Below are 16,432 nucleotides of genomic sequence, written 5' to 3'. Positions count from 1 at the left end.
GGTTTTCTTTGGCAACTATTTGAACTGAAGATAGTTTCATCTAATTGACTTTTGCTTCTGAGATATTTTGTGATTTTTGCCTATCTCTTGCCAGCACTGTGCATATTTTCCTTTTGAGTAGAACTATGAAAGATTAAAGATTAGGTAGAAGTATTTAAATTATATAATACATTTACTAAGATGTAGATGATACTTATTGATGAGAAAAATAAGTCAAGATGACACCAAGAACATTAGTAATGTAATTAGTAATTGAATGTAAACCCAGTCTGGGTCTTCATACAGTCTCTAATTTTTACCATCAAATCATGATGTGTGTGAGAGAGAGAGAGAACCTTTTTAAAAAGTATTTTGCATAGGAAGTCAGAAGGAAACAGATTTAATTTTAATTTTAATATTAAATTTATAGATAATATTTAATTTATGATAATATTAAATTGTGGTTTTTTAATATTTATTTTTTAGTTGTAGTTAGACACAATACCTTTTATTTTACTTATTTTCATGTGGTGTTGAGGATCGAACCCAGGGCCTCGCACATGCTAGGCAAGCACTCTACTGCCAAGCCACAACTCCAGCCTTAAATTGTGTTTTAACTTGAAGTATTTGGAAGTGTCATGGAAGCAGGGTAGGAGCTTGGTGATGCTGCATATCAGCCTGCTTGAATTCAGCTTTCAGGTTTCTGTGGTCTGCTTTAGCCCAAATGAATTTCCTTTTGCTGCTAATGATACTTTTTCTTGAGTTTAAATCTTGAAGGATCTATCATTTTTTCTTTCATACCTCTGGAACTAAATGATTTTGCCAAACAGACTGGACTTCATGGCCATAATAACAGTTTTAAATTACTGTTTCTGGTAAATCAAGAAAAAGCAAAAGCCTTTTCCTAACCAACATAGGGAAGGGCAATCAGTTAAGATAATTAGTTCCTGCTACCTATGATGTTATTTAGATATGATTACTTGCAGGAACAAGCAATTCACTGAAGGTGGAGAAAGCCTATGACTGTATCTCTAACACTTGTCTTTTTAGGCAATCATAGTTAAAATTTGCTTTTAAAATATAACATAGGGGCTGAGGATGTAGCTCAGTGGTAGAGCACTTGCCTAGCATGCATGAGACTCTGGGTTTAATCCTTAGCATTGCCAAATAAATAAAATACAGTTTAAAAGAATCTTGAGCATAGATTATTTGCAAAATATACATATAGTTCAGAGACTCCAAGGTATGAATGGTTGAGGGAAATGAGAAATTTCAGTGTGGAGTCATTTCTAATCTGCTGAGGCTTTTATAAGTTTTACATGAGTGACAGGTTTTCCACTTTGTATTTTTTTCTTTTTTTTTTTTTAATGATTCTTTAATTAGAATTATTTTTCTAGTTTTTTTTTTTTTTACATTTAAACATGAACTTGTATCCTGTTCCCACTCCATGACCCTCCAAAAAGGTGCAATATTTCTATATATGCTAATGTATCATCATGATAAGCATTAATATGCACAATGTTTTTTTTATAATTAGAAATTATGTGCTGAGTGCTAGATGTCAAAGTGCAATAGTTAATTGCTACTCTTTTCCAGAACTCTTGTGATGATTTTAATATGTATTAACATATTTTCATAGACTCTAGATAACTTAATATATTTCAGAATAGTAGATTTTTTTAAGAGTAAAATAAATGTAAGTACCTAATATAGAGTCAAAGATTTCTAACCTCACCTCGTTCTCATTAATAAGGCTAGAGATTTCTCTTAATAGTATCGGATGCCAGACTTTTGACCTGCTTGTCCTTGGTTTGGAAATGGCCCAGTGCTGTTTATAGTTGTGTAACTTTTAGCACAGTGGTTTCTATAGCTACTGTCCAATACCAGATGTAGAACAGTGGAAAGCTTTGATAAGGAGAGCAGAATTTTTAAACAAAAGCCGGACATGGGTAATTACCCTGAAGTTGAACTGAGGTCCATTATATTCAGCACTATCATTTACATTTCATTTTACTCTCTGGTGATTACAAGAAAGAAAATCAACCTGCTGTTTTTCTCTTCCATCTCTTTGCCTTCTTCCTTGCACTTTATTGAAGACTGCGTATTACAGCTCAAATCTGTTTCATGAACCCTAAAGTCTTGCTGACAAAAGGAGATGAATACCACCAGTTTGGTGGCTTTCACTTTGGTGACAGCCTCATTGGTTTTCACTTAACATGGAATATGTTTCATAAGCCATTTGTATTCAAGTGTTTGCAGTGAAACTGCTGTTTTGTATAAACTGTTGTCACTTTGTGAATATAAATGACTTAAGGTTAATTCAAGCGAAGTAGAAGAAATCGTTATCTCATTATCAGTAATTGTCAGTGAGTAAAAGGACAACTAAAGCCTGACCTATTAATAAAAAGAGAAGCCATTTGGTTTTCTGCTGAGTGACTTTAGAATCTTGCACCTTCATCTCCTAGAAAGAGGAGATTCATTGTTTACATACAACAGTAATTTTATAAACTGATGATCATCCTTGGTATTTTCATTGAAACTTTGGGGTTTCTAAAATTCACTCTAAGCAATAAAGGGACACCATAAGGTAGAATTTTGGCCTTAGTCAGAATATAGTAGGGATTGATGAGAGATGAGGCTTGAGAGTTGAACCAAGTAGGAGGCAGTTTATAGTAGAGGATAAATGTGGGAGTGTGGAGAAAGTTCAGGAAATTCATACCTGATGACTAAGTTTTTGATGACTGTGAGTAAACATTGTAAGCCATTTGAGGACAGGTGAAATTTTGGAAAGTGGTTCTGTGAGAAATGGGAAAGAAAGCTATGTTGTTTTAACAATTTTTGCATTTATATACCATTTTATCCTTGACTTGACTATATGTTCCCTTAGGGGAAAGCCATGGCTAAGACCACTTCTCATGTGTTCATGGGACCATTTGAGTCAGGTGTTGAGACTAAATACACTAAGCTTAGTCCTTATCCTTAGAGTACATCAGCAGGAATGGTCACTCTGCCGGGTCCAACCCATTGTGCTGAGTCTTATAGTTACCTGTGAGAACAGAAAAAAGTGCTCACTTGAAGAGTTGGGACTTGAGGCAAGAGAGGTGAGTAATTCGGTGGGAAAGCCATATTTTAAGAAAGGTAGAGTCACAAGAAGGGTTGAGGTGTGAGTAGTAAACCTTAGATACTTCCTCCAGACTAGAATACTGAGTGTTTGAAAGAGAATCAGCTAGAGATGACCTGGAAAGCTACAAGGATGCCCAGTTAAGGACCGTGCTTACTAGTTTCAGGTTTATACGACCAGGGATGGCAAGCCCACGAGGAATATTAAAGTAACAGAAAGTCATGTTTTATAAGGGTTACCCTAGCTTGAATGTGTAGGTAGATTTGAATTGTGGAAGGATACCTGTAATACTAGTGAGGAAGTGCCTGGCATGGTTATTAAAGATGAAGAAGTTGTAATCCAAGAAAGGTGAAATTGGTGATTGTAAAGGACATAATGGAATTGGGAGTATTGGAGAGAGGTAGTTGTGGCAGAAATTGGTGACTGATTGGACAATAATTAGGGTGAAAGAGGTAGCAGTTGAGAACGACTTTTCAGAATTCAGGAATAGTTAAATGGATGGTAGATTTCTTGTATGTATTTTCCCCCAAGAACAATGATATAGTGCCACTTTCCTCAGCTCTATAATAGCCTCCCACCTGATTTCACTGCTTCTGCAGATTCTCCCTCTACTTTATTTTCTGCACAGTGGACAGAGTATATTTCAGAATGTAAGTAGATAATGAAATTCCTCTGCTTAAATCTTATCAATGACTTTCTGTGAAGTTTAGAATATAATTTCAGATTCTTCATCTAATCTCCAGGCTACTCTGTTCTGTCTCCAATTTCATTTTTGTACCACCTTCCTTTTTGAGCATTGAGCCTAAACCACATGAGCCACCTTTCAGTGCCCAGAATGGACTCATCTCTTTCTAGTCTCAGAGTATTTTAGATTGTGATTCATCTCCCTGAATATTTTCTCTTTCTGTAAGTAAGTTTAATTTATCATTTAGGTCTCAGATAAATGTCACTTTTTTTAGGAAGCGTTTTCTGTTCCTTCCTGGCCACTCCTCCCAAATAATACCCTTTTCATCCCAGTGTTTAATCAGTTTGTGAATGCATGTTTGGATGTTTGTTGCTTAATGTCTGTCTTTCCCATCAGTGTATACGCTCTGTAAACTTACAAACCTTGACACTTTAGTGTACCTCTAAATAAATATTTATGGAATGAATAGTAACTGTTCAGTGATTATTTTGCATTCTTGTCTAGAATAAAAACAATCTTATTCAGCAGTATTTAAATCATCTATTTGAAGAAAGACTAGGAACAGGTAGTTATGATTATCCAGACATTTCCTGTTTGAAATGCAGTGAATTTTATCATTACCCTGACATTATTCTTCAAAAATCAGTGGGGCAGAACCATTTTAATCCTGTGGTCTACCCAGGCTTCATTTCTCACCCGAGGCAAACCACAATCGCAGCTGAATTGACAGTTGGAAAACCTAATACCTTTCCTTTATTCATTTATTTGAGGAGAAGGTGATACAAGAGAATGGCAAGTTTCTGAGAGGAGGTTGTAACTAGAAAGATAGTTCTACTTCACTGGAGTTCTTCATGAAGAATCTACTTTCTTTACAGTCTGAGCAGTTAATGATACTCAGTTTGAGAAATGCATAGAAAAATATTATTGTCATATAATCCAAAGTGTTTTTAGTTCCACCTAAAGTGTCAGTTTCGAAGGTACTACAGAACATACTTTTGTTTCTTTTAGATTAAAATTTGTATATTATAAGTGACTAAAGTACCGTCTTTTTGGTGTCTTTTAAATTCTTTTTAATGTTATGTTTTTGACGTAGAGTTAGTTGTAAAAACAAAGGATTAACCTAAATACAGACTAGTTCGTGCATTTTTTTTCATTCATGTTCTGGGGAATGACTGTAATTCTAGGTTGAATACAGATGAGTGGTATGCTATAGAATCACTGAGTTAAATATGTATTTGTATGTTTCTGCATCATTCTTTAAACATGAAATGTTATAAATAAATGCTATGGGAATAGGCCACACTGCTCATGTGGGGGCTGTGACTCTGGTTGTTTATAGCAGTCAAAATTTGCAAAGAGTGAAATAAGTTTATAGCAGTCAAGATAAGCAAACAGTGCTTCTGTTAGATGTATGGTCTACTCTGCTGTAAACTTATTTTAGTCCACATTAGAAAAATCTTACAAAGAAGAATTTATCTACTTCAGCCAGCAGAGGGTGGTATACACATAAAAGTGAGCAAGTGTTTTGTGAGGCTTCCTTTGGTTTCTTTGGCAAGTGTGTTAGGATTCCTAGAGTGGTTTATGTTTAGAATTAGTCGTACTGATAGGACAGGAAATTGGTTGGGTGGGACAGTGGTTAAAGGGGTTCTGTCTAAAAGTTTAGATCTGAAAGATGTGCTACCATAATGTTGCTGTTCATTGAGGAATGTCTTCTAAATGTCAAACTTCATTTTGAACAACCCACTAATCTAGCATGTGGGAAATTAACTCTTTAGCCATCGTTTTGATGTAGTTTCTGCTAAAAAAGAAAAGAAAAGAAAAATGTAATGAAAAAAAGCATGAGCTTTTAAAGTCTGATTTAGGCCACACTTCTAGCAATGCTGCTTACTAGCTATGTGACCTGTGGCAGAGTCTCAATCTCCATTTCCCTATCCACAAAATGTAGAAGATAAAATGTTATGAAGAGATACAGAAAATTAATAATCAATGTATATAAAATACGTAGCTGTAGCAAATATATATATATATAATATATATATATATATATATATATATATTCATTCCTTGAATCAGAACTTGTATATTTCTTACAATATTTGCAATTGCTGGTTGTCTTACAAGGATAAATGAGAGGTCTGAGAGCTGCATATTCCCATTGTGTAGCCATTTGTGGGTAGTACAGATTTTCCTGTAAAAACTATTGATTTCAGGTTAAAGGATGATAAACAATAATATAAACAACAATATTAATATTTTTATTCACTTATCCTTGATTACTATCAATAGTTAAGAAATTTGGGGAAGATGATCTTTAATCTTTCATCACATAGTTTCCTCTTGTGGCATTTCCTAATTCCATGTGTGTTTTTATTTTACATCAAACATATCTTGTTTACTAAAAATGGGTAGAACTCAGGCTCTATGGTACATAGATGATACTATGATTGATAATAGTGATAGACAAGTTTGGAAATGTTAGAGAAAGTCAAATACTGGGACCAACTTGAATGAATGAAGGACATCAAAGATTACATTGTTTGAGGATGCTCTCATTTTAAGTAAATACTTTTGCCTTGGAGATACTGAATTGAACAATAACAACAACAAAAATGCAGATATTCCTAGTGGAGATGGGCAGGGAATGTGAATAGAGAAAAGTCTTGAAAAGGTGAGGACAAATATGTGGAGTTGAATATCATCATCTTAAGTGTGAGCCTTGGTCAAAGGGCTAAAGATAGGATGAAAGACAGGAAGAGAAACAAGAGAACAAATCGAGTTTGCTGTTCCCTCCAGCACTGAGGTAGCAATGCACATTCAGAATATACCCAGGCCGTATGAAATATAGTATACTATATGCATCATCGAATATATATTTCATATGGCCTGGGTATATTTGAATGTGTGTTGATAATAGGTATATGATATTTATGTGTGCAATAGTATGTATGTGATGATACATGTGAAACCAAATATACACTAAACATTTCATAAGGAACATTTTATGAACCATAGCTTTTCTTCCCAGATGGCAAATACTCCAAAGTCCCTGGCGTATTTGGCTTATTGGGAAACAGGACTTATGCTTCTAGATAATAGACTGGTTCCTGGCAGATCCTTGGCTGAACAAGGGATTTGGAGCCTTTGGATTGTACAGGAGTTTCTTTATGAATGTCCTGCTTCACACTCGGGGCAGTGGGTCTTGTAGAAAATGACATTCCAGCACAGGACCCAGATATTCATGCTGATACTCTGTACTACCTGAGAGAGAAAGGGAGAGAGAGCAAGTAAGATTTCCTCCCAGAAGTTCTAAGGTTAATGGTCTGCCCTGTCTTTTCTAGTAGCACGTGTGTCTTTGCCACTATGTCTCTGGGGCACTGAACAAAACACATAGTCTATTAAGGTGTTATTTTGCTTTTGCTGTATTCTAAGTTAATCTTAGGGTCTAAATTATATATATATATATATATATATTATATATATATATATATATATATATGAATATGTTTCCTTGATAAATCATTAGCATAGGCTTTGTTATTTGGGGATTTTTCAGGCTTCTATTTGTTCATTTCCTGGCTCTGATTCTGATCTTTTATATTCCATGTTCTTTATTGTTGTTTGCCCTATTTCTCTCCTTCATGTCAAAGATAAGCAATTTTACCAAGTTCTCTCTTTAGTCCACGAAGGAAGCCTGTCTTCAGTTGTGCTTTGGCTTTTGTCCCCTTCCTTCCTTCTGGGGAGGTGCATACCAGCAGCCTAAGTCAGTACCTGAGCTGTATCATTCCCCCAGAGCCTCATGATTCTGTCCTACCTCATCTTCACTCCAGTAGCTCTAGGATATTCTATGGAATCAATCATCTACAGTGTATTTTGAGCAGGAGGTGATCTTGCATGGCCTATTGAAGCCTTGGGGGAGAACAGAGAACTGGAGGACACAGCTGGGAGGGACTTGGTTGCCTGGCTGTTCTAGTTCCTCTTGTACAGGAAAGACCATTGAGTGAGATGTCATTCAGCAAACTGATGTGTAATTGAATCTAACAGCCAAATGTTAGGGGAAAGCCTGAGTGTTGGGGAAAATGTGAACTAAGTTTGGATTTTCACCAACGGGTAGCATATTATATTTGTGCTTTAATAAATTGGGTTTGATCTCAGTGTGGCAAACAGACTGAAGAAGGAGCCACTGAAGGAAGGATAACTGGCCAATTAGAGAAAAAAGAGGAGAGATGAGGAGGCCTAAACTAGAGTACAGGGATTCTGGGTGGAGACAAGTAGATTGGAGATATGGATATAGAAGCTAAGGTTTTAGGACGGACCAAAATTGGGGTAAAGAGAAAGAGGAATTTGATCCAGGTTTCTGATTGTGATGAAGCAGAGAACTGTGAGAAGATGGAGATAGTGGCATCTGAGCATGAACTCAAATATATAACCAAGGAAAAACTTTTCTGCTGGATTAAGCAGATGTAGCTCACAGAGTGGCCAAGTTTTCCAGTGATCTTATTTGACATAAGAACAGAATTTAGAATACCTGGTGGAGCAGTTGATGGCATATCACTTCCTTTCCTTCAGTCAGACTTTGATAAAACGAGCAAATTGATAGATGCTGGAACATTGTTTTCTACTACTGTTGTCCTGAATACAGTCATGAGATGTGGACCTGCAAAGTCAGCTGTACTCCTAGGGTTATAATATCCGTGAGCATTCCTGTGGCTCCTTGTATCTCCTTGAAATATGTTCTGTTAGTTAATGGAATGAAGTTAATAATACTTCAGATTTAATTCTGTTATTCTGTTCTTTTTTTTTATTCTGATTTGTTACATATGGCAGCGGAATGCATTACAATTCACATTACACATGTAGAGCACAATTTTTCATATCTCTGGTTGTACACAAAGTATATTCACACCATTCATGTCTTTATACATGTACTTAAGGTAGTGATGTCCATCTCATTCCACTGTCTTTCCTACCCCCATACCCCCTTCCTTCTCCTCCCACCCTTTGCCCTATCTGGAGTTCACCTAATCCTCCCATGCTTTTCTTGGTAGACAGTTAAGTTACTTCATCACCTGTTTATTCCTCATTAAATTGTAGTTAAGCATATAATCTCTGTAATCAAACAGAACTGTTCTCAAAGCTGAGCTCTGCCACTTATCAGCTATATTATCTTGGGCCTTGACTCTTAAATAATTCCTCATCAGTAAAATGGTGATGATTGTGTATATATCATCTAGAGCTGACAAATTTGGTCAGATAGTGCATAAAAAGCATTTAGTATAGTTTTGGGTCCATAATAAATAATTAGTAAAGTGTACTTTCATTTGGTATTCTTTAGTTATATGCCTACAGGTTGACTACAAAAAATTTATTGATTTATTTTGTATAGACTGAAGTTAGTAACCAGTGGCATGTTTTCATGTGCTTGTAGCAGTTGTTGTTATAACATACTTAGTGCCTTAAAATTTAAATAGCCACCTGTTTATTTTTGATGAACCAAGACATCTGGGAATGTTTAATAATTTTCTTTGTGATTTAAAAAAATATGTGTTGTAAAAATAGTTTCTGAACAAATGAGTCAATATTGTTTTGGCTCAACATTGGTTTTTTTTTTAAATTTAGATATGAAGGGAAGGATGAAATTATTCATTTCACAGAGGAATGTGCAAAAATTCAAAAACATTTTGAGGACTCATATTTCAGATGTTATTTTTAGCTACTTGGTTGATACTGAAATTAGGATAGAAAATTAGGCATCATGTTTTATCATTGAGTCCTCACATCTTTTTTCAAAATTACATTAATATATGCATATTCAATATGAATTTTCAGAAGTACATGAGAAATAATATTTTATTTCTAATTAGATTCCCCCCCCACAGGATTGTAATGGTTTGTGAAATTGTGTGAGATTCAACGTTTCATGCCAGTCTTCTTGTCCCCGTTTTCTCTGCCAAAATATGTTTGATATTCTAAAACCTAGATTGATATTTCCAGTGATCATTAGCCTTTACTTATATGTGAAGTCTAAAAGTGCAGAAATTTCTTGTTTAGCCTGAACCTTCATCTGCTGTGGTAGGGATCCTTTATTTCATACTGAATATGAGCATAGCCCTCGAGAGTTTTATATGACATCATACACATTCAGTAATCTTCTGGTACATACCTTTCTCTTGAGTAGAAGCTTCTTGGTTTGTTCATTCTTATCCATACCTACAGATAATTTCAGTGTATGCTGAACTAAGAATCAGAAGAAAGTTGTAGTTCTGACTGTGAAAACTGGAATAAGTCTCTTTGTCCTCTCTGGGTAATTAAAGAGTTTGTCCTCTGTGCAGAGTATTGTGAAGATTAGATGAAGTAAGTGAAAACACTTTGAATAACCAAGCATAATCCAGATAAAAAAATGATTGCATATTTCTCATTCAGTTAATAAAGAAATTTGAATATATGTCAGAGTAAGATTTTGCTTAGAGTAAATGACTGCATTGGTTGCAGACAAACTAAAGAAATAACTTGCGCATCTTTATATTTTGGATTTTTTTACCAACCAGAACCGGGACCAGTATTCACATCTGCTAAGTGATCATTTTCTGCCATATCAAGGTCATAATTCCTTCCGTGAGAAATATTTCAGTGGAGTAACAAAAAGAATTATTAAGGAAGAAAAATCCAACCAGGAATGAAAATTAAGATTCTGACAATGAAGAAAGATTAAATATTTGACAGAAAAGACGTCTGGAAGTGAACTTTCGTGTACAATCCAGAAAACATGAACTGTTTTAAGGTGGTTATTATTATTTTGTATAAAAATGCTTTGAAGTAAATCAAGCAGTTTAAAAATTGTCTTTGTATTTTAGACTATTCTGTTTTATGAGGTCTTTTGAACCTTATTTGACTTGTATTTGTACTTTCAAGTACTAATGGAGATTGACTCAACAGTTAGTTTTTTACAGTTAATTTACAAAGAAAATTAATATTGTTGAATTTTTTAAACATATTTGCCAGATATGTTATAGACAATTAATAGTGCTTAAGATTTATTCATTTGGAAAATCTGTTTAGTTTGGTTTTTAATTGTAATTGATTTATATTGCTACCAATAAACTGTATTGATAATTTCTAAAATCAAAAAGTGTTCAGTGCTTTTTAGGAGGGAAATGAATTTTTACTGACAAAATCCACAAGAACAGCTAGACCTAATAACCTAACAAGGTTCCAAAGCATTAAGGTCTTGAACATCTGAAGCTCGTCTGTACCTTGGATTTGCTCTTGCATTCCTAAATCTTGACTGTCGGTCAAGTTAACTACCCTCAATTTTTGGTTTAGAAAGTAACTGATGGTTAAAAGCAGTAACAACAACACAAATCCTTGATGGTTCCCTAATGGTATTAAGCCTAATCAGTGCTCTTTGAAATAGAAGCTGTATTTTTCTTGAAGGAGAAACTTTGCTGAGTCCACATTGTGTCCATCATGGAAATATCTTGTTTGAAAACCACTATACCCATTAATTCAGGATGCTAATAGCTTTCCTGCCTTTGGTGGTCAAATGTACCTCAGCAGGGCAGCAGTAAACGGATCCCCTCTCTCTAACCAGAGCCTATTTTTATTTATGTTATTATTATTATTTTAGTGTTACTGCTGACTTTTATGAACTCACAATATTCACTTACATGGCTTAGGAGCTAAAAAAACCAGTGCTGTCCAAGCAGAGAGCGAGGGTAGGCTATCTTCTTCATACTACTTTTCTCGTCTCACAGCTCTGGATTTCAGCTGCAGATCTCAAACATTTCAGTGATTGTTTTGTTTGGGTTTCTGGATGTGATTTGTGGCCAATGGGGAAAATCTAAAACTATTTGAGGATGATTTATTTTCAGAATTTCTGTTATAAACCATCTTATTTAAAATTTTTTGAGGTTATATGGGGGGTAAGTATGAAATTTTGTAGCTGACTCAATTGGAATATGAGATTTTAGCTTAGCCCTTTTTTTGGATTGTCAAAAAGTTAGTCCAACTAGTTCTGGAAATTTGCAACATTAATTTTAGTCACTTTGTTCTTAAAAATTATCTGTGTTATAACACATTTTAAAAAGTAAAAAATAAATTATACTAATTGAGGTCTTCAATTAGTAATTGAAGTAAACTTCTTCCTATTGTGAGGCTTAGTTTCATATCAGTAAGTTCAGTTTCACTTAACTGAAATGTTAATAGACTCAGTAAAAATTTGTGGAATTATTTTTAAAGTTGATATTTAGAAATGAAAAAAAAAACACCATGATCACTTTCAACCAATTCTGATTTTATTGTATAGATCTCAAGCTCTCTTATTCTAAAAAGAGAGACTTTCTTTTCTGGCATCAGGATCTTAATACTTTTGACATAATTTACAGGAGTTCATTCCCAGGATTGCTTTAGTTTTATGTGTGACCACTGTATTCCTCCTCATGCACTTAATAGCAGGAATATCACCTCGCAAGATGCCTGCATTTCAGATAGCCCTGCATTGTGAATTTACAGTATAATCTGGGAAAAAAGCCTAGGTGGTCTGTAAACTGGCCTATTTAATGTTTATAATAAGACAAAATGTATAATTTTGTTTCTGGAATATATTAAATGGCCATAAAATCCAGACAGTTACCTTGGTGGTGTTTCATCAGAAGGGCCTCCTTCCTGTCCATTCTGGTGAGTACTTTTCTTGCTGTGAGAGCTGGGAGGGAATAGTAGAGTAGGTGGTCTTGGGTATGTTTAGCCAAAGTGGCCAACTAATTTTAAATAAGTTTAAAATCTGCTAAAATTTTCTCAGCCACTTCCTGCCCAGGGTGACCCAGCTTTGAGTTAATTCACTACCACCAACTCTCTTATGACTAACTCTTTAAGCATTGAGCAGTGTCGAACAGTTTAAGCTCTGGGAGATTAGTTGATGTTGCCACTATTTCAATTTTGAGAATATTCATTCATATATTGAGATCCCCTATCTTATTTGGAAAAATGGTAATTAATACTAAAAAGACTTGCTTCAGGTTTGGTAGAGGAAATAGATTATGAGTTAACATCACTATATGGATTATACTGTGTGTGTTTATTTGGGTAGAAAATGTGCTGTGAAAGTTTGGCATGTGAAAATAGCTTTTAAGGTGTTTTATATTCACTGTAGATTAAAGAAGCAAGTGTTTGTCCTTTTTAACATCAGGAAATGAGATGTTAAAGTGTGTTACCTTGATGCCAGTATAAGCAACTCTGTCTCTTGGGTAAAAGGCCATAGTCCTTTGGTGTTAGAACTACTGAATCTTATTCTGGAAATACTATAAGCAACTCTGTCTCTTGGGTAAAAGGCCATAGTCCTTTGGTGTTAGAACTACTGAATCTTATTCTGGAAATACTATGAAGCATTTTTTTAAACCCAGAGTTATGGAATAAAGCACAATATTTCATTATTGAAAAATGAAGTTTTTGTTTGTTTGTTGAAAATGATCTTTCTATCCCTTTTAAATAAATCTCCCTTGAAAAAGCACAGTGGAACTAACCTGATGTTAATAGTTCTAGGGAAAAAAGAAAAAAAGAAGTCCTTTGTAGATAAAGCAGGACATAAATGAATAAATTCATTCATGTAGCACAGGGGTGGGAATGGCAGTGGGTGCTGCCAAGGAAATTGAGGACCTTATTGTTGATCTCTTTGACCCAAAGAGAATAAATTATACCAAAATAAGAATCTTGGCTCTTTTTTTTTTGCAAAAATATGATTTTGTTTTGTTATAAACTATTTAGAAAACCAAACACTTGCAGGGGTCTTTTTTCTTAGAAGGATTGGAATGATAGAATAAGTGAAGCTTACTTTCATTTCCAACTCACCCATTCCCATTTTTCTCAGATATTTATCAAGTAATGTGGTTTGTAATCTAAACAAAAAAAGTGCCTTAATCCAGGACATACACATGGACACAATAACACTAGACTGATGGTGTTTGTACTTTACTAAAACATTTGAGATCTTCTCTAAAACAGAGTGGTTTGAGAACATACAGTCTAAGGGTGTAAGGAATTATAATGGAATGATAAACATATCTGTGATTCTATCTTACCATAGAATCAGAAAGACAGCACATTCCTGTTTATCCTTTGAGGTGAAAAAACTTTCTAGGGAACCTGACCCTGTTCCTTTAAAAGAGGTCTGCTTCAGGATGTTCATATGTCTCACTGTGTGGGAAAACACGTTGACATTTAGACATAATTGAGGCCAACCTGGAATTTGGCTCTTATCCCTTTCTTCGTAGGCCATTGTAGACAGGCTCTTAGGAGGATGGAGGTTTAATTGTCATGGCAGTCTGTTAAGAAGCCTGGGTCATGGAACAAAATGGGGCTTAATAGATGAATGTTAAGATAAGCCAGCTTCCCTTACATAACTGCAGTCCTATTTCTTGGGTTATTAAGATGCGCTTAGTATATTTTTGTTCTAGAATTTGAAAGTTCTTACTAATATAATCATGTTGTTGTCATGCCAAACTGAATTGCCTCAGAAGAAATCTACTTTGACATTTTAATCTATGACTTTAAAATCTCCCCTTTAATCAAGCCTTCCTGACTCTCCTGAGGGTTTATCAGAAGAACTCTGTTTTGGCTAACATCCAGCAGTGAAGATTAGCTGGACTTATGTGTGAAGTTAGTCGAATTTAAAAAAAGAAAGAAGAGCAGACTTTGAGTAATTTTATCTAATGAAGTTGGCGAAGTGGGTTGAGATGGTTAAACTTGGTATTTGGTAAGCTCTAAAAATCTATAAGATTTCTGTAATATTTTCATGTAAGTCGTAAATTTAAGTATTTCACCATAAGTCTGAGAGCTTTCAGTACAAACAGCAAAATTTTGTTGTTTTTGTTTGCATTTTCTACAGTGTAAACCTGTGGAGAAGCAAGTCTCTGTAGATCTCTTGCATTTCTATATGTCTTTTTAAGTGAGAAACTGTTGTCCCTGTGTCTTAGACTGTCCTACTCAGGATGTTTTGTTTTTGTTTTTTTGGGGGTCCTGAATTTTGAACTCAGGGGCACTAACCACTAACCCACATCCCCAGGCCTATTTTGTATTTTATTTAGAGGCAGGGTCTCACTCAGTTGCTTAGTGTCTAGCTGTTGCTGAGGCTGGCTTTGAACTCGAGATCCTCCTGTCTCAGCCTCTGGGATTACAGGAGTGTGCCACCGCCTGGCCCCAGGATGTTTTTATAGTGAGCAAGCTGTCTTGGAAGAGAGTATCTTCCTTTCTCCCACCCCGCCTCCCCCAGCAGAGGTTGTGTGCATACAATCTCCAGAGTAAAAGGTGTGCTTACTGGTCATTGATAAAAGAGATTTGAGTTCTCTAAGCTCAAGGTTTCTCCCTTGTATGAAACCTGTCACATGTGTGGGTATCCATCTGAGCCTATCTAGGGCACTCCTCTGGGTGTTGGGTGTTAGGAAGAACTGGTGAAATTATGCTGATAATCATGCTGCTTGATGTGTCATTAGTGCTATAATGCTTTGTATGTGACCCAGGAGTCTCATGTCTTCTATGGATGCCCATGAAACTGGCAGATCAATTTGTTAGCTTGTATTAGAGCAAAATCTCAAACACTTCTCTCTTGGCAGTTTTGGTAATTAGGAGAGGATGCTGACTGAGATAGGACTCTCTGGGAGTAGATGAAGACTCTGGACCATTAACAGCATTTAAAGAAAGATCATAGGAATTGCTCGCAAACATGTTGACCAAATTTCAGAGTCCTCAACCTTATTGCCTGCTAATAAATAATTGGGGCCATGATTACATTCCAAATATCAGAAAGAAGGTTTTAGAGACCCAAGTGGCCTCTGGGTGTTGCTGTTTTTTCTGATTGGGATGGGTTGGGGATGGGAATTTCCTTTCTAATCTGCTGGTTAACTCCAGGTCCATCCATAGGAACAGTTAGTACTGAGATATATCTTGAGTAAGCAGAAAGTTCTGCCTTATTTTATATAATAGTAACAGGGACACAAACTTACAGTAAGACCAGAAGAAGGAAATTCACAACCCCTGTAGGCAGAAACTTAGTGAATGGTAGAGCTTAGGCCATCTTGCTAGGGAGGTAAAGAGGCAAGGTATATAATACTTGTTCAGTATTTTATATATATGCTGGCCCTGTAGGGTTCAGCCCCTCCTAGCTGTGTATCATGCGAACCCTAGATTCATTTAGATATGTTAGAAACTACCCTCTAAAACTGGGTCCTTGCTATGATTAGGGAACCACAGCCTTTTGGGGAGATATCCCTGAAACTCCTGTAGAAAGAAATAGGCAAGGCATTGACTAGTATTTGGTCTTTTACTACTCTAAGTTGAGTTTACAGTGCTGATAAAGGAGGCCTAGTGGAGAATGCCCCCCAAAATTCTAGATAAATTATTTCAGTCAGTCTCACTACCTTAGAAAACTGCTGTACCTTTTCTGTTAAAACCAGATAAGAATTTAGGTGATATTTCTTGGTAATTGGGAAGATGCTACTGATTAAGATGAACTTAAAAAAAAAAAAAAAGGAAAAGGAGTTACCAAAGCTAAAATAGATATTGTCAGATGATCTTGCTTTGGTTGGACCAAAATTATTGGAATTATTATTTTTTGTTGTTAATTTGTTTTTTTCTTCTCTTTTCCCTTCCCCTCCCTTTAC

General features: G+C 35.4%; 1 protein-coding gene across 6 annotated transcripts in view; it reads left to right on the top strand.

Annotated features, from left to right (window-relative positions):
• The window catches only part of Trmt11 (tRNA methyltransferase 11), a 53,450-nt gene extending 40,232 nt beyond the window's left edge, over positions 1-13,218 (top strand). For all 6 annotated transcript variants that reach the window (XM_021733318.3, XM_021733319.3, XM_005343091.5 and 3 more), the window contains one exon: positions 10,331-13,218. In XM_021733318.3, coding sequence (XP_021588993.2) covers positions 10,331-10,462 — 132 coding nt within the window. In that variant the 3' untranslated portion in view covers positions 10,463-13,218. The remainder of the gene's footprint in view (positions 1-10,330) is intronic.
• Positions 13,219-16,432: the final 3,214 nt, after the last annotated feature.

Source organism: Ictidomys tridecemlineatus, chromosome 8, assembly GCF_052094955.1.
Source record: "Ictidomys tridecemlineatus isolate mIctTri1 chromosome 8, mIctTri1.hap1, whole genome shotgun sequence".
Lineage (NCBI taxonomy): Eukaryota > Metazoa > Chordata > Mammalia > Rodentia > Sciuridae > Ictidomys > Ictidomys tridecemlineatus.
The sequence above is the reverse complement of the archived record's forward strand: the minus strand, read 5'-3'. Positions and strand labels throughout refer to the sequence as shown.